This window comes from Mycetomoellerius zeteki, unplaced genomic scaffold (assembly GCF_001594055.1).
Source record: "Mycetomoellerius zeteki isolate Tzet28-1 unplaced genomic scaffold, Tzet1.0 scaffold62, whole genome shotgun sequence".
Taxonomy (NCBI): Eukaryota; Metazoa; Arthropoda; class Insecta; order Hymenoptera; family Formicidae; genus Mycetomoellerius; species Mycetomoellerius zeteki.
Genome location: NW_017257632.1, coordinates 1,500,756 through 1,519,445, shown reverse-complemented (window position 1 = coordinate 1,519,445; position 18,690 = coordinate 1,500,756). Strand labels below are relative to the sequence as shown.

General features: G+C 36.4%; 3 protein-coding genes across 6 annotated transcripts in view; 2 read left to right on the top strand and 1 right to left on the bottom strand.

Moving 5' to 3' along the window:
* The window catches only part of LOC108728448 (uncharacterized), a 5,946-nt gene extending 4,223 nt beyond the window's left edge, over positions 1-1,723 (top strand). The window contains exons 3-4 of the mRNA XM_018457004.1: positions 4-218; positions 1,267-1,723. Of these exons, the coding sequence (XP_018312506.1) occupies positions 4-218; positions 1,267-1,435 (384 nt within the window). The 3' untranslated portion in view covers positions 1,436-1,723. The remainder of the gene's footprint in view (positions 1-3; positions 219-1,266) is intronic.
* An 871-nt stretch (positions 1,724-2,594) lies between these two features.
* Positions 2,595-5,073, top strand: LOC108728497 (smad nuclear-interacting protein 1). Its single transcript, XM_018457063.1, has 3 exons — positions 2,595-2,750; positions 3,513-4,436; positions 4,870-5,073. Exon 2 carries the CDS (start codon positions 3,540-3,542, stop codon positions 4,434-4,436), a length of 897 nt encoding a protein of 298 aa, XP_018312565.1. The 5' UTR covers positions 2,595-2,750; positions 3,513-3,539; the 3' UTR covers positions 4,870-5,073.
* A 588-nt stretch (positions 5,074-5,661) lies between these two features.
* sev (receptor protein-tyrosine kinase sevenless) overlaps positions 5,662-18,690 on the bottom strand; it is a 38,303-nt gene continuing 25,274 nt past the window's right edge. Inside the window, exons 5-21 of one of the 4 annotated variants that reach the window (XM_018457222.1) lie at positions 18,478-18,690; positions 17,896-18,144; positions 16,831-16,978; positions 15,987-16,486; positions 15,459-15,748; positions 14,986-15,342; positions 14,296-14,599; positions 13,719-14,042; positions 12,893-13,494; positions 12,108-12,755; positions 10,524-11,911; positions 9,798-10,223; positions 9,400-9,623; positions 8,729-9,199; positions 8,149-8,512; positions 7,400-7,453; positions 5,662-7,110 (exon numbers count right to left, since the gene is read on the bottom strand). The exon at positions 18,478-18,690 is cut by the window's right edge and continues 29 nt beyond it. In XM_018457222.1, the coding sequence (XP_018312724.1) occupies positions 6,227-7,110; positions 7,400-7,453; positions 8,149-8,512; positions 8,729-9,199; positions 9,400-9,623; positions 9,798-10,223; positions 10,524-11,911; positions 12,108-12,755; positions 12,893-13,494; positions 13,719-14,042; positions 14,296-14,599; positions 14,986-15,342; positions 15,459-15,748; positions 15,987-16,486; positions 16,831-16,978; positions 17,896-18,144; positions 18,478-18,690 (7,446 nt within the window). In that variant the 3' untranslated portion in view covers positions 5,662-6,226. The remainder of the gene's footprint in view (positions 7,111-7,399; positions 7,454-8,148; positions 8,513-8,728; positions 9,200-9,399; positions 9,624-9,797; positions 10,224-10,523; positions 11,912-12,107; positions 12,756-12,892; positions 13,495-13,718; positions 14,043-14,295; positions 14,600-14,985; positions 15,343-15,458; positions 15,749-15,986; positions 16,487-16,830; positions 16,979-17,895; positions 18,145-18,477) is intronic. The other 3 variants (XM_018457219.1, XM_018457220.1, XM_018457221.1) reach the window with 3 other exon arrangements.

Below are 18,690 nucleotides of genomic sequence, written 5' to 3'. Positions count from 1 at the left end.
CCCGTCGACTACGACTTTCCCGGCGAGGAGAGGGAGATCGCGGAGTCTCAGCGGCGCAGCAGGAAGACCGGCGGCGATGCGCAGCCCGTCAGGTTTCTCGCCGGTGACACCCTCAAGCAACTCGTGAAGAAACCCACCGCGGAGAATTATAAGAAATGGCTGGAACAGGAGAGCCGCACCGAGCCGCAGAGACAGTCTGTCGTTCTTCTAGTGACTATGTAAGTATTCCATTAAACGTGATGTTTGTACGTGTAATAAAATTGTCGCGATTCATTTCCTCTTAACGCTTCAGGCACTTTTAGATATTTGTTGTTTCTTCAGTGCCGCTTTCTAAAAAAAATCGATACGTTACATCACCATATATCTGCGACGGAAGTTTTGCGACGGAAGTCGATGTAGCGTAGATTTAAATATTATTTTCCGATTTTACGAATGATTATCATATTTTACTGATGAAATAAAAATTTCTTTACTTTCCCCATTGAGCACAGACCTCCAAGGGATGTCTTAAAGACATCCAGAGGACGCTCTACATCCTAAGGACCGTCCCTCTACTAAAGTGTGCTGTGTGGGTTTATCTTTTATTCTGTTTAAAATAACACAATTTTAATCTATCTTTTATATTTATTTTGTTTAACGTTATTATAAGCAGTTACTAAATTCTTTAACACCTTCCAAATTTATTATTTTTCAGCAATGATTATTTAGAATTTTTTTTATTTTTACGCTGATCGACTATTCGTTCCATTAATTTTTTATTCTCAACTGCTGCCAATCGAAAGTTGGCAAAAACGGAGGGAATGTGCGTTTCACCGAGGTCGAAGCTTTGTTACTTTAGTTCTCAATGACTACATAGTTTAATATCAACTTCCGCACATGAGCTTCTTACTAACCAAGCTTGGTTTAAAGTATATAATTATCATTAATTGTTATAAAGAGCGGGAAAATATTATTAACTCGATCTTAGTACACACGATTGGATCATTCCGTGTCCTGCACACTTTTTTTCTTCAATAAAATAAAAGCATCAAGTAATTAATAATACAATTTTTTAAACACACAAATACTTTTTGAAGATGTTAAGTGATTTATGTACGAATCACTTAAAGTTAACGGGGGATAAGAATGACCTATCGTATGTACTAAAGATTAATATTCTCTTGTCGCGTATTACAATCGACGGTTCGTCCGTCTCGTAAATCTGCTCGAAAGTCAAGGAATTCGCGAGGCTGCGCGCTTTCACTCGGATTCACTGCGGTGTTTTAGGCCGAGAGATGATGACGGTCAAGGTGACAAGGAAATCTTCATGTACGACGTGACCTCTGGAGCCGTTAGCAAGCTAGCCGGTGATCTCTCAACGGCCTTCGTAGACGCCGCCGAGAGCAACTCCGACGGCACCGATTCCATCGACGACTCTACCTTCTCGACGTTTTAATTAGCTCATAAAAAAAGCTATTTCTCGAAATATTTAAAAATTTAATGTTTAATCTACGGCCGGACGCAGAATTTCTTTTTTGAGAGATTGTACAACATGGATATACGTATATTCAAGATTTTGTCTCTGTTGCGGATAAAGAAAGTTCTTTGCATAACGTACTTCTCGATTTTAACTAAACGACTTTAATTAAATGGAATTTAACTTTTTTGTCGTTTCGTGATGAAGGAGAAGGAATTGATTTAGGTCTGTGTGTTTCTTACGCGATAATGAATGTCAATGGTTAAATGCTAACGAAAAACAATGTAAAAACGACGATTTTTCGACATTGTGTGATGCGTTTTTTTATGTGATTTGGGCAAAAATGTAGGAAAGAGGGTAAGGATGTCGGAGTGAGGCGAAGAATCGCAACGTGGCAAATTACTTCGAATATCCTTGTAGATATCTTAACTATGTATTATTATGTACATATAAGAATAATTTTGTACTTTTTTATACGAAATAAAACGCAGTCTTTTTATGTTCGCATGGTGCATTCTATATGTCCGGATCGAAGTTAGAAAAATAGATCATTTAATATATTTATATCTACAATATTTAATATATAAAAATTATATAATAATATAATATTAAAATCTTCAGCAATGCCATTTCTAAATATGATAAAAAAGAACAAATTTTTTTTCGATTAAGGAGAGAATTTTTAAAAGAAATTTTTAATTATTACAAATTTTTTAAATAAAGTTAAAAATATAAAAAAGGTTGAAAATTCAAGAAATAAGTAAATTGAAAAGACGTTAAAATAAATAAAAAATAATTTAATATTAATAATAATAATGCTCAAATCTATCACTATTACGTATTTCAACTATAGTCTTTTTCAGCTAAAAATTGTGAAACATTTAAAAATATAGAAGAAAAAATATCGTGAAATGACATCTTGATAAAATAACAAAAAAAATATTGTGGGAATGTTTAACGATATTATATATACTATCATAAAAGAAACATCAAAATCGACAATCAAATTTTTCATTTTCTTAAAAAAACGAAATGTCGATTGAGAGAGAGATGTCGTTTCACATTTCTACACGCCATGTGCGCAAGACGGTCCGAAGTTGTTCGAAAGTTTCCGGAAACTTCCGAATCAGAGAGCACCACAAACGCTAACGACAACGAAAATGAACGTCAATAAGCGTTGACGATTGACGGTTGATATACAATCTTTTTCGTGTTATTTCTTTACTGTACTGTTAGTTCGTAGTACAAAAATCATAACACGGATTGTTTCTTTGACAAATCATAATAAAAGGAGGTACGTTGATCTTACATAATTATTATACATGTAACAACGTCGATCTGTTACGATTTTGCTGTGATTAATCTAACCAAGTAAGTTAGGTTAGGTTTGCTAATCGACGATTATTGGAAATCGCTCGCACACAGGAAGAAGTCTTTCTGGCGTGATTTTAGATTATTTTCCAAATTTCCTTTCTTGGATTTGATTAACTTTTTAACGTTAGTTTTCTCATTGCTACCTCAATAAAGATTAATTAAATCTAAAATAGGGACTCACACTGTGTCTGACACTGACTGACCAACATACCGTATCAGAAACCGGTTTTTGAATTATTAATAGTAATGTTTGCGATATGGTGCCTTGTGATCAGGGTGAGCTTCCTAATTTTCGGGATAATTAATTTTAATTTTAAAGTTTTCTGATACATTAGTTTTCTATTTTCTCTATTTTGATATTTTCAAAATTTCTTTTCTTTTTTTCTTTTTTCTTTCTTTTATTTTTATCCGAGTTTAATTTTGGCAATTATATTCTCGATGCGGGGGAGCTCACCATGACAAGTTAATTTTTGTTACATTTTATATATGTGAGTGTATGTTGTCTCTGAAGAAGGCTAAAAAATGAGCCGAAACATATAAGCGCGTTTATTAAAAATAAAGAAGTTTTACGCTTTATGTTCCGCGTTTTGATTCCTATTGCCCATGTTCTTTCCTAGTTCTTTTGATTTATAAGGAGTCTTTGTTAGTTTGATTTATTATACGGAATTATTGGAAATCTTAGGATTCAGTTCGAATAAACCTGGAAAGTATGTCAAATTGGAGGTCTAGTCATGCAGTGGAGCGACGAGACACGTATAAAAATAACAGAGAAAACAGGCGCGACAGGAGTAACGAGACTTACAGAGATAGATCGCAGAGAAGCAGAGACAGGGATCACAGAAGTGGTAGACGCGATCACTCCAGAAGAGATGATGAGAAGCAGAATGACAAGAGGAAGCACGAGAGATCACCGTTGAGGAGAGAGAATAGTCATCCCAGGCACAGAGAACGTAACGAGAGGAGCAGAAGTAAAGACAGAAGAGACGATTCCAGCAGAAGACGCAATGATCAGCACAAGCAAAAGCGAAGTCCAGAGGAGACGAGAGTGAAGAGGGAGTCCTCTGCAGAATGGGGAAAATCTACTGTGAAGGAGGAGAAAGAAAAGCCCAACTTTGAGCTGTCAGGAAAATTGACGGAGGACATGAATACTGTCAATGGAGTAGTTATAAAATACTCTGAGCCTCTAGACGCCAAAAAACCTAAGCGTCGATGGAGATTGTATCCCTTCAAAGGTGAGAAGGCATTACCTACATTGTACATACATCGGCAGTCAGCGTATCTTATGGGCAGAGATCGCAAAGTAGCTGATATACCTTTAGATCATCCCTCATGTTCTAAGCAACATGCTGCTCTGCAATACCGTTTAATCTCTTATCAAAAAGAAGGTGGTGTTGAAGGTAGAAGAATACGACCATATATTATTGATTTAGAGTCCGCAAATGGTACCTTTGTAAATAATGTAAAATTAGAACCAAGGAGATATCATGAATTATTAGAAAAGGATGTGGTACGGTTTGGCTTTAGCACCAGAGAATATGTTCTATTGCATGAACATAGTAAGGATGATTCCTTTGATGATGATGTACCTCTTACAAATGAGACTTAGGTAAATAAATTTATATTACTTTTTTTACTATAGACAATTTTTAGGTTATGTAGAAAAGAAAGAATAGGATTATACATTCACTTAGATGTAATAATAGAAGCTGATATGACTTGGATATCTCTTGTTGAAATTAAATATTGTAAACTGAAGAGATAGAGATTGAGACAGAGTATTGTAAACTGTATACATTTATACATTTATAAATATATATAACATTGAGATTGAAAGTTACTTTAAGTATTGTAGAATTATAAAATTCTTAATGTTTTCTTAACACTGGAACATAAACAGAGAGATCCAAGTCATATTAGCTTTTCAATTTTAGTTTTTGTTACATCAGACTAAATATATAACTGTATCCTTTCTTTTTTACGACTTAAAAAATATCTTATATAATAAATATATTTAGATATGTGTATATTTAAAATTTCAGGAACCGCAGGAACCTAACTAATAGGGAAAACACCCAGAGATGAATATGTATGAAGACTGATGCAAAAATTAAGCTGAGAACCAGGAAAAGCAAGATATATGTGAAAAAGAAAATCCAATATGTATGTAGATACAGTCTTATTAATAATCTTTTGAATCTTCAAAACCATTTTGAATGCATATTAATATTATTCATGTATAAAATAGCAACAATGCATGTATAAAAGCAACTTTTAAAAATTAGTGAGTTTCTAAAATATACACTGGAAATTTACTTATTTATCACAAAGAAAGAAAAATAGTATCTCATTTGTGTACATTTCCCTGTGACACTAATTTGATATCTTAATTGAGTTTGAATTATATCGTGTAAAACTGTAAACATGTAGGTTAAAAACAATCGATGTATATTGTTTGTAATATATTATTTACAATTATTTAGTTACAGTATTTACTGATTCACAATTTATTTTCCTATAAAGCTACTTGAAAATACAAATTTCAAGTATAGTCAGTCCATCGACACAAACTTCGCAAGATTTTATACATTCTAATTGATCTTTTCAATAAAAATACACGTTTTCATGTTATTAAAACTACGCAGAAAACTTAACAATTTCTTATATTGATTTTCATATTTGCTATAATTATCATCAAACATGAAATTTGTACAATGAAGTGAAACATTTCTCAGATTTTATTCAATAAATATGTTATTTAAAGTCATAATTATAAAGTTAAACTTTAAACTATATATATTTCACATTTATCATTCTCTATTAACATATTCCTACATTAAATAACAATTTCGCGATTATTACTAAAGTTGCAAAATTTTTACGTTCCAAAACGATCTGCCATATCTGCGTGACAAATTTTTGAGTATAAAAGTTCATGTATGTACATTAAAATGGCAGTTTAAAGCTATTGTCAACTCCGCTCCTTCTATCTTTTATCTTCACATATGAAATACTTGGGCATTAATGGTATAAACAGAGCTTAATGTATGAGCGTATGTTTGATATATTTAAGGCACCGCATTTGGATAAAAAAGAAAAGAAACAAAAAAATTTGAGCAAAATCGTAGCGACTGTCTCGAGTAATTTTTTAGCTACAAGGCAAATCCATCTGGATAGTTTGTGGAGAAGAATAGGTCTACTATGGTAATCACATAAAAAAATCTTGCTTTAAAAATAGTATGAGTGATTTGTGTAGAATCTATTGTCATACTTTATAAATATTAGAATATTTAATTGCCTCGATTTACGTAATTCAAGCTCAGAAACGATTCGTACAAATCTCGCTTATTTTTATACGAAATGTTTGTATAAATCTTTAGATTTGCCACGGTCGGCGACTCACGATCCGTTCACTCTGACTGCGTCCACGTTTATATTTGTATATGTGACGATGTTATTACCGTCCTCGACAACGGGCGTCTGCCGTAGTAAATTCAGCAACGTGCTGTTTATCACGAGCGGTATATTCGCCTTGCCATTCTGCAAGTTTGAGTGAGTCCTCTGGACCTTTGGCAATATACTCTTCGTCACCACGCTCTCGCCCGAAGGCATTTCTCTATTCATGGCGTTCGAGACGACGGCGTTGCTCTTCAGGGACGATAGGACCGTCTGCGAATTGATCAGGGACGAACTAGGACGTGTGAAAGGCGCCAGGCTATGCGAGCTACAACTTCTACCCTCAATGCTCGCCTCGGAGTCCCTTCGCTCACCCAAGCTGGTCTTGTACTTTCGCTGGCCGTTCAAGGATGAGAAGGAGTCCCTTTTCAGGGTCGCTTTCGCGATCGAGTTCACTGATTTCGAACTATCCAAGGTATTGCATTTATCCAGCATTCCTGAAATCGACGTGCCCTTTCGATCCGGTAAGTTTAGACTAGTGATCGATGATCTTTTGTACAACTTTCTGTCAGGTTGCTTCTGTTCTTCCGTCGAACGTTCCTTTTGCTCTTCTGTAATCTCCATAGGCAGGCTGCTCTTACGATCGTGACTCGTACTATTAATTCTGCTTATATTTGCTAGGTTCTGATCCGAGATGTGGATTGAGCGAGGTACTTCGTAACCGTTTGTAGGATTCTCCCTTAAGACGATGTCCTCGTTATCCGCTAATAATTCTAAATACTTCGGAGCCTCGCCGGATTGTGGATTGAGCGTAGCGTTGTTTGAGTTTTGCAAGAAAGGTTGCATGTCTCGGCTTCCTTCGGAACTACTGGACTTCCACGAGTTTCCTATACAGAGATGAAAATGAAAATGTATGGCAAAGTAACTGAATTTTATTAACTTATTAATTGCGGAATTCTAAGAATTTTTTACGTATTTCGTGATAAGAAAATGACATTTCCGTACATTGCATGTTTTTGTATTACTTTTATTGTAAATGCAAGAAATTGCGAATCACGTTGCGTACGGGTTAATTACAGTGATCGGAAAAATACGCTCGATGGAGAAGTGAAAAAGTCGTATCTCTTGATATGGGATGGTAATGTAGAGAGGCACACAATGTTTGTTAAGACCTACCTGAATTATTATGATTCTGATTCTCGTCAGCAAAGTAAGCCATGTTAGACACGCCTGCAAGCACGAGCCATGCAATGATCAATATGTATTCAAGCAGACAGAGAGTAATATTCCAATACATTTTAAGGATGATAGAAGTTTCGCAATAAAACGGATTTCGTCAATATGATTTGACAATGTCGAGTTATGTGAATGTATGAAAAACATGCTTATTTTTCGCGGTACAGGAAACGCTATTTAAATTAATCTCTGTTATCTAATAATTTGCGAGAAAGAGATTTCTTTATTTTTTAAATATTCATAACTCAATAAACTTCAACTAAAAGTAACATCAGTATTACAATTTTACACTCAATGTAACTGTTATGTAACACATTTGTTATATTCACATTGTTGAGTGTGAAATTATATGTTGATGTTATGTTACTTTTAGTTGATGTTTACTGGAAATTTGCGAAGTAACAAAGACTTTTTATTCGTTGTAATTTTTTCATTCTACGAATTCTGTTGTGTGTTTTCCAAAGAAACACTTCTCACACTTATACATTGTGTGTAAACGATGTATTATGTGCAAATTTATAGTAGCCACGTTACATACATGATATTAAAACGAATGATTCATAGATATATTGTTTCATAATGCGGGGGAATAAAAAATTGCATAATTTTAATCAACATTCTATTGATTTGCAAAGATTCCTCGTTCCATGCAGAGATATGCGCGCAAATAAGGATTAATGTTAATTCACCTCTGCGTGCCAGATAGTGTCCAGCATGCACTGGGCTCAGCACCGCGTCTTCTATGTGACTTCTCAGAACGACGATGCTCTCGAGACAAATTTTGAAGCTCGGTCTGGCGTCCGCTGCGCTCCAGCAACGCAGCATCAGCTGGTGCAACGTCGGTGGACAGTTGAGGGGTTTCGGCAGCCTGCCGCCTGCACGCACGTAATGTAACACCTCCAGATTATTCCTGGCAGGATAGGGTTGTTGACCCAACGAAGTAATTTCCCACATTAGCACCCCGAAAGCCCAAACATCACTCTGTGAAGTGAATACCCCGTCCACCAAGGATTCCGGTGCCATCCAGCGAACAGGAAGCAGACCTTCTCCTTCCTGAAATTGTCATTTTTAATTTTTAATTTAAAAAAAATTTCTTTCTTTTATTTGAATATAATATCCATTTTGGAAATGATTGAATTAAATTGAACAACGCTCAATTTCTCGTTTTCGGAAAGAGAAATAATTATTTTTTAAAAGCTATTTTGACATAAAAATGAAAGAGAGTAGTTTATGAAGTTTCTTATCTTGTCCAAAAGTTTCTGCATTTACCTTGCGGTAATAGTCATTCTTGTAAATATCTCTGGCTAATCCGAAGTCACCGATTTTCACGACGCGATTTTCGCGATCTCTCGCAGACACCAGACAATTTCGACATGCGAGATCTCTGTGCACGAAGTGCAACTCCTCCAGGTAGCGACAGCCACGAGCGACATCCTCGCACATAGCGAGCAGATCCTGCAGACGCAGAGCGTGCGGGTCTGTGGGTTGCAAGGACCGGCTCTCTCTTAAATAACTTAACAAGTCGCCAGCCTCCATTAATTCCAACACGAGTAACGGAGGATCTGTATCCAAGCAGACGCCCAGTAACCTCAGAACGTGTTTGTGGCGAAAATGGCTCATGAGCCTGGCCTCTTGCAGAAATTCTGTTTTCTCTTGCGAAGAGGCGTCCTTTCGTAGCATCTTTATAGCAACGGGCGTTATTCCCGGTCCTTCTAAATCCTTGGCATTTCCTTGAAATACCTGCGAGACATTTAGAATTGATTTAATATATAAATCATATATGAAAGATCCTAAGTTTTAATATTGCAAAAATAATTCTTTTGTCACGTCTGATTTTATCTTAAAATACCTCAGACATGCAAGAACTAAAAGTGCAAGTTTCATTTCTTTATGTCTTAGCCCTTCAAAATTAATTTCTGTATTTTAAGATTAAATCTTACTTTTCCGAATGCGCCGCTGCCTAGGAACTTTGCCAGCGTGATCTGCTCTTGTCTGATTTTGGGCAGTGCAGAATCATCTGGATCATTTTGTAGTGTAGACGCGTAAAGCGCGTTAGATTGAACGAAGTTTCCGCGAGGGATCTCGCGGAGGGTCGCTAATTCGACATCGGACACTATCGGAGGTAAAACTGTCTTCTTGTCTTCTTTCCGTTGTCGGTACACTGCTGGATAACGTTACAATATACTCGTCTGATATCACATAAGATTGCCACGTAGTCATATAATAAATATATAATTAAATGTAAATTATCTTCTATGAAGTTTAATTTAAAAAATGCCATTTTATCATTTAATTAATTTGTAATTGAAAGCACGAACATCATAGCAAATATACTTACGGCAGAAAAAATAACAAAAGCACACGAACATTATGGTAATAACGATCGCGATGAGGCCCAGCATCAGCGGTAGATGCTGTTGCGTAGCTAATATTCCTCCAGCAGCCTCCGTTAGATCAATGATCGCGCTCGATTTACTCCAAGCGCTAAAACCGTAAGCATTTTTGGCTTGCACGCGAAACTTATACTTCTGATCCACGTCTCCGGGGATTATCCAATAATTGTCCGTTCCATTGTAATATAAATCCCAGTGCTCGTTCTCTTTACTTCCCTCATCTTGCTTGTAACTGTCGTCGACGACCAAGCCTTCCAGTCGATACAAAGTCACCTGTGAGCCGTGAGCTTGCGCGGGTTCCCAATTTAACTGATACACGGAATTTCGGAATTTTGTTACCACAGGCACCCCTGGAGCGCTCGGGACATCACCTTTATTGCATAAAATCCAATTTAAGTTTCTTTTGATTTATTTCAGTACTCTCTTTAAAACTTTTAGAGTGAATCTTATTTTGAAGGGTGAAATCTGATTCTTAAAGATTGAAAATTAAGCCACTCTTTATCAAAACTAGTTCAATTTTCACTCTTAACAGTGAAATTCTATTCCAAAGAATTTAGAGAGTATTACTTACTTCTTTTAAAACTTTATTGTTAACTCAATTATTCATTTCTATAATAATACTAAAACATGCTTATGGTGGAATATTAATAGTGCCTTGATCACACGCTTACCGAGTGTTTGAAATGTAAACCTTCCATCAGGTGGTTCCCATATGAAATCTTGATACTTGGGATATTTCAGCCTCAAGCGAAACTTGTACAAAGTACGTGGCTGCAAATGTTCTATACGATACATCACTTGGTCCTCGTTCACCTCAATGTGTTGCACGACTTGCCACTTCTCCATTGCAACGTCCTGGTACTCCAATATGTAACCAATCGTTAGATTGACGGTCGGGATCCAAGATATGTTCATGCTGTTTACGCTAACTCCGTTCATTATTAAATTGTTTGGCTCTGAATACATGCGGATGCGTTGCCTGAGACTGTCATTGTAAAAGTCGTTGAAATTGGCAGGATACACGCGTACGTACACCAAGTACTCCTGTCCTGGCAACAACGGTTGTAGCGTTGTGAAAAATCTGCCGTCCGCCGTGCGTTTGGGCTCCTCGATTAGCTGCTCGCCCTTCTGTCGCATGCCGTTCTGCAAGAGATCATTCGATCTCCAATGTACCTCGTAGTGCACCACTGCGGAGTTTAGCATCTTGGGTGGCATCCAGTAGACCTCCGCCAACGTTGGTGTTAGGGCCTGAATCGTAACGTTCTCCGGCCTGCTGGGCTTGTCCACGCTGGTTTTCAGCACCACCTCCTCGCCGAATTCCAATGTCTTTTCGTATAAATTGCTCAGTGCCAACTTCAACTTGTATTCCGTGAATGGCCTTAAATTCTGGATCTCGTAACGTCTCTCGTACGTCCGCACACTAATCTCCTCACACTTATTGGATCCATTCTTCAAACAATGAGACACATTGATAGTGTACAGCGTAGTGGGTAAACTATATTTTTGACATCCGTACTCAGGATTGGGTTCTGGAAGATCAACAATGATGCTATTCGCTGTTTCGTTCACCCTCTCAACATTATAGCCCGTTTGGCGGGGTATCAGGCATTTCATGATGGGATAGGGTTGCAAGGATGTACCAAAAGCTGTGATCCGATGTACATTAGGTAGGTAGAAGTTCTTTACTTCCGGATTGGGTGCATTTTCCGTGTCCTCCATGAAGAAATATTTCTTTCTCAAAAAATGGATTTGATTTTTTCCGTCGTACCAGTATATGTTCACTTTATCGACTGTCAAAATCTGTATATTGGAGCTTGCTCTTAATATCACTTCGCACGTGCAGCCGTAAATATCAGCTACGTTTAATTGGTTCTCCTCCGATGTCCAATACATCATCGGTCTTTGAATATTGGTTTTATCAATTGTAAATGTGAATACATTTTTTGGTTTCTGCGGACAGGTACACGTGCTATCATTATTTCTAAAAAAGTAATGCACATTTTTTCCCTCGAAATCCGACTGCATTATACTGTCTTTTGGCTCAATCCAATATAAAGACCTGAAAAGTATTTTAATTTCTCTAATTTTAAATATCATTTTAAAATAAATATAATTAAAACTATATACACTTTTTTACATTTTTTTCATGCTTTTTAAGTCATAATTTATCTTGATTACAATAATTAGCATATTGAATAATTAAAAAATAACAATTATAATTTAAATATTTTAGATAGATAAAAATATTGACGTACCCTAGAGATGGCAAGACATCTAAAACTGTAATACCTCCTCCTCTTCTTAAGATATTTTTGTACTTGATTATGCCTGCCTGCAACATTGTTAAATCCAATCTTTTGATATAACTGTTTTTGTTGTTGTCTTTGTTTACGTCTTCGACCCAGTACAGATTTCTTGCAATCCAATCGACGCAGAGGCTGTGCGTATCGGTTCTGTTTAGACCAAGTATTTTTGTCACATTGGTTCCATTTGTCAACGATGTCACCAATTCTTGCATCTCGCTGATCCAGTAAATCTTATCTTCCTCTCCCAAGTAATCGATCTCTTTCGCGACGTGTCTGGTGATCGTATTATTGATCTCTCTATCCAAGTCTGACAATCTCACAGCGTCATTTGTGGCGACTAATAATTTGGGCACCGGATTCTCGTACGTGGTCGACACATTGATGGGATCCGTGTAAGGACCAGCTCCAATCTTAGTATACGCTCTTACTTTGCAATAATAGGTCGTGTTAGATGTTACATTAGATGTCGCATACTCCAGGTTCGTAGCATTAATGCTGCAGTTGTTACAGATTAATACTTTCGTCTCGTTCACGAAGTACCAACATTCGACAATATATCCTTGAATTACTCCATTTGTAAACTCGGGCGGATCCCATCTATGAAATAAGATATTTTAGCATTTCTATATTTCTCGTGAATCTGTAGCGAAATTAAATCTTATACATGTATGTACAAGATATATACAAATCTAAGAAAATAAAAGTATGCATGCACAGAATTTTAAATTCTGTACCTAAATATTAACCAAACTTTCATGTCCATGTATACGTTTTTCTTGCTGAACTCTACGAATGCTCTGGGAGATGTTGGCTGGCTCGGTACGCTCTGTGGAGATCTCAGGATTTTCCGAGAAAGGTGCGCCGTTTCCCAATAAGTAAATGCCTTTACGGTGACTTCCAGGACGGAATAGGGTAGGATCTGATCCGAATTGTTGTATGGCATTGTCGTTTCGATTGTGATTTCCGGATTTGAATTCGTATTAATGTAATCCGCGAATTTCACCTCGTAAAAAACCGTGCCATAGTTGATGTTCTTCACGGGGTCCCATGATATGTTGAAGTTTCTCCAGGTCCCTTCGACTCTTATACTATCGAAATCGACTGCATTCGGCAGAACTACCACCGTTTCTGATGTCAGATTTTTTGGATACTGATGATGTGCGGGATCCGTAATGGCTACCATGTACAAGCTGGATAAAGTGATTCCGTTGATTACCGCGGTATTCTGACCGGAGAGGTCACCGATCACTGCGTTTCTGTCGTCCTGTAGCCACAACAGGTGCTCGGAAAAATAGCATAAAGGTCCTTGCATGTTTGGATGTTGCAAAGCAGAAACCTTGAATTAAAAATTGATTATTTATGTTATTTTTATTTTTAATCATTTATTTTATTTTTATTATGTTTAATTATTGTATATCATTAATAAATAATTAAAGTCCTTGCCGCGAAGTGTATAGTTTTATTACTTAATAATAATGATTAAATAATAATTATCATGTGTGACTAATAATAGTTAAAAATAATGGAATTTATAAAACCAATCGATTGCATAAAATGTACCTTTTCTGGAATAATTTTTTGATTCATTGGAATTCTTTCGGACGTAGGTGCACGGTAGACAATCGATCCACTTTCGTAGCTTCGGACGATCCAGTAAACGTATCTGTTTTCAGCATCGAGAGTTAATCCCATCACTTGTTTCCCATTAAAAATTTCATCCAAGTGATAATATCTCCTATCTTGTCCATTCAGTCGCGCAACTTCCACTGCGTGACCAGTGGACCAGTACAAATATGCCTCGAGGGAGTCAATCATGAGCTCTTTTACAATTGCTAAGATAGACATCGGCTCTTGCTGAGATCCATTTAGGTTCGCTCTTGTTATCTGTACATTGAAAATAATATCCATTGCTCCATAGAATTTAAAAATGATATGAAAATTTTACAATCACTAAAGATTTAAACGGTAATCATAGAATCTCGTAATATAATGAATATTCAGCTAAATATTTTTTGCCTTCAATTTTATAAAAACAATGAAGAACGTAAATAATGGAATTTAATATAGTTAATTTGTTTTTTAAATTAAAGAGACTAACAATAACTACTATCAAAAATAAAGATCTAATTATATTTACAATCTGCTGTTTTGGATTTGCCCAATATAGTTTTTTCGATATCCAGTCCACAGCGACGCTTCCCACCGAATGTATGTTGAGTTTTGTTTTCTGATGATTGCTGACATTGTAACGATACAATGCAGAATTATTTCCTACTATATATAGCACGTCCTTGTACCAACTAATATCAACAATGTGAAATTCGTTTTCGGATTCCTTTAGACACGCCTTGTTAATCAGCGTATCGATATTTTCGCCAGTTACGTCGCTTCTCAAAATTCCTTCGTTCGACGACCACAAGATAGATGCGTGTGAACCATTTCTAAATATACAATTTTACTTAATTATTAATTGAGATAATTGACACAAAATGAAAAAAAACTTTGTAAATATAAATTCTAATATAAAGCTTCATTAAAAAAAATAATTGAAAAACACACACACATTGTATATAATATTTTTTTAAATAGTTAAAATCAAGTAAACCTAATATATCTCGAGAACACAGAAATCGTAATAATATCATAAGAACATCATCATGACTTTATTTATTCATTATTTATAAGTTCATTTTTAAGTGACATTATAAGACGTTCCATGATATTACTATATGACTTTATTATGATTCTATGTTTTACTTGGAATTGAATTTATTATTTATTATTCATTAAATTTTGCTAAATAAATAAAATTATTTATTAATATTACCTTAAGGTTTGCCCCCGAAATTCCGTAGACCACGGTCCTCTGCCGGCGCTGGTGTAGGCTGCGGCTTTGATCGAATATTCCGATCTTTCTCGCAAATTATGAACAGTATGAGACGACCCGGCGATACCTTTTTGGTGGATAGTTTCGCCAGTAGATTCGTCCTTGATTTCGAGCTCGTATGACCAGTTTTGCCAGGCGCCCTTTCCTTGGCCGCCCAGTAAATGAGGAGCTTGCCACGAAACCTTTGTCCTTTCCGCTCCTAAAACAGCTTGCACTCCTGTCGGTGGATTCACTGGCACTGGAACCGGCTGACTTGCATTCATCAATACGGTCACGCTTACGAAGGAAGTGTCAGACCTAAAAAAAAAGAATAATTTTGCGTTATTAATATTTTATGAGCATAATTAATATTTTAATTGTTCAATTAAACGCATAAGATTGAATAAAATCATTTAGAAAATAAAAAAAATTACTTGTCAGGATAGGAATTGTGGAAGTATCTGTTTTGACCAGCATGATAGCCTTCGGTAAGAACTTCTTCGCCATTAGTCCAGTAAAACAACCCATTTGCCATAGCTAGTGAAATAACGTTATTGAATTTTGGTTTCTGCGTATTGGGGCGAAGATTAACAATTTCGCGACCATCTAACGATACAGATATCACTGTGTTTTTAGTGTGATCGGGAACGAGCAATCGAAAATTCGTATGGTCTACCGTAAAAGCACCCAAATGAGCATCTTCAAGAATTAAATCTGGCCGAACCTAAAAAAAAATAACATCAAGAAATTCTTAAAAAATAATTATTATTTTTATTATAATATATCCTTATCGTGACATCTTTAAAGATTATTTAAAGTGTTGTACTAAGAGACGCAAAATCTTTATACATTTAAAATTGAAAACAATCGATTTTAAATATATAAATATTTTGCGTCTCTTAATATAATTAAAAAAAGTAAAAACTTTGATAATATAATGACAAAATGGAAATAATTGGCACCTCATGTTTCACACCGTTGCTGATAACGGCTAAATCTAATCTGTACAGTCCCGCTTTAGTGACCCAGAAAAGGTATCCGTTGTAAGGATCAATCTCGATATGCGAGGGCCAAGTTAGAAGTCCAGCTACGGCTACTGTCAAACTCTTGCCATCGAGATTGCATCTGGCTATCTGCCACGTCGCGGTCGTCGCGTGTTTTACTTCTCCTAAGACGTACAAGTGAAGATTTAGCCAGTCAACGGAAAGGCTCAAAGGTTTGAAGTTCACTCCGTCGGGGATCAAAATGGCCCTCGGTTTGGATTTCTCGATAATCGAAGTTCGGTATATGTAACCCATCGAAGTGGAAACGAATAATTGAGCTGATGCCACGTGTATTGCGACGCCGCGAATTACACTTCCGGTTTCGTAAATGACGCTAGGCTCATCCAACATATCAGCACCCTGCTTCATGACCAAATGCTCACCACCGAGGATGAGAATCGGTTGTTGAGTATCCTTGACTAAAATTCGTCATTATTCGTCTCATTAGTTATTTCACAACGTACATTTTCGTGTTGTAGACGTAAATTACAAAGTCTGAAAATTGATAGCTAGTGCCTTGATTCTTTAAAACAGATAATGTAAAAGTGTACGTTAAAAAGCTTGTTTGAATGAAATTTAATCAATAAATAACAACGATATTTATTTTAAATTATTTTGCGTATATTGTATTTTTTTGGCAGAAAACAAGACTTGTATTCTTTTTACTGTTTTTGAAGGATGCTCTATTTCTTGAAAAGTTAAACATGTAACAAATTCCTTTTTGGGTTAACGTTAAATATGTATTAATTTTCTCGTAACGTACCGGTAGGTTCTGGAGTCGTAGAAATATAGATAGTTGCAGGCGGACCCTCGCCGACACTATTTCTCATAGTCACACTAACAGAATAATTCTGATTGGGTTCGAGGTTTTGAAACATATAGTGATCGGTATTCTCGGAGACTGGAATATCCTGTCGATAAAATGTAAGATATATAACTAAGATGTATAATTCATGGAAACGCATCCCTATTGCTGGGAAGTAGATATGCAGTTAGGAGAATAAAAGAACGCCATGCCAGAAACTTTTGCAGATAATCTGGTTCATGCAAGTCGTCGGACTAATGTTAGAAGATACCATAATTAAAATGCGAGGAATTTACCATTAAAGCAGTAGAATCGAAGTTAATATCAAATAATTAATGCCAGTGCGCTGGCATTCACATAGAGATTTTACGATACTCGATTCACCGACTTTTTTTTATTCTTTCTTAAAATAAAATAAGAAAATTATGTTGAGAGTAAATAAAGAAATAAAAATTTCTTGAATATTAAGAAATTTTATCAATGAATGCGTGCGCAGTAATACATTGTGTGGCATTAATGCTTTGTATAAAGCATGCATTTTTTGTAAATTGATATTAGTATGCAACACAAAAAGCTAAAAGGTATGAAGTAAAATTTATTAGCTTCCATTTTTAGCATATCAAATATTTCAATAGAAGTCAATATCATGACGAAAAAAATCTTAAACATTTTTAATGTAGCAGCAGATATTATCTTCTGTATCGCAATTTCTAATTAAAATTTAATTTATGTGGCCAATAAATTTTCTTCAAACGCGGGATAACGGAGTCTATCTTGCAGAACCAGTTGCACATCGCTCTTTTGTAAACAACAGTTAGACAGTACAGCAAAGCATGACGACGCCGATGCGCCTTGCAAGCGCGTGAAAATGTCGACTATGGCAGTGCACAAAGTTGAAAGAAAAGAAGAAATGTTTGTGCACAAGTAAGTACGCGAAAGACACGTCAGTGCGTATGCTAAAATATAGTTTGGCTGTAGAATAAACGTGTCTCTAGACTATATACTTTCTGGCGTGGCGTTTACCTTAAGCTGGTTCAACCCCTTGTGTTCAACCCCTTGCAGACGCAGGACATAAGACAAAAGTGGCCCGTTCGGGAATGGGCCTGGTTCCCAAGATACAGAGACGCGGTAACTGTCTACCGCCGCCGCTCTTACAATTACCGGTGCTGATGTCGGTAGATCAGCCGCGAACGTTAATATTACCACGCTCGGTGCTGAGACGATCGGCTCCGGATTGTGTTGCGATGATCTCAGGAGCAGCGCTACGCGAAACTGTAAACGCCAGCGTTTTTTTCATGAAAGTTTTCGTGAAGGGATATCCATAAGGAAAGAAACGGTTCAACAGAAACGGTTTAAGAGCATTCCACCTAAAGTTTACGTTAAGCCTAGATTAACGTTCATTGGCAGAATCTCTCGAGGATAATGGAAATAATTTTATATTTCGTTAATATATGAGCAAAAGTGATTTATTCAAGTATTACAAGTGAGTAGAAAATTAATTCTCAATTTGTAATTAATGAAGATCCTCAATTAATTCTTCTTCGTTTCCGTGTTCAATTATTACGCTTCCAATTTTGCTCCATTCTCTTTCCATCCCTTACATACCCTGTACTTTGTGTACGGCTGCAGGTTCTCGACCAGTATCTGATCGCCTTCGCCCCATGACTGATTACGGCAATATTGCCACGTCTCAGCTAATTCTTCGTATCTCCATTGCACCAAGTATGAAATGCCAGCGCGTCTGTCTATGTCTACACCTTTCCATTCGAGGCTGAGCGACGTCGCCGTCAATGAGTCCGCAACCAATGCCGGCGCTGG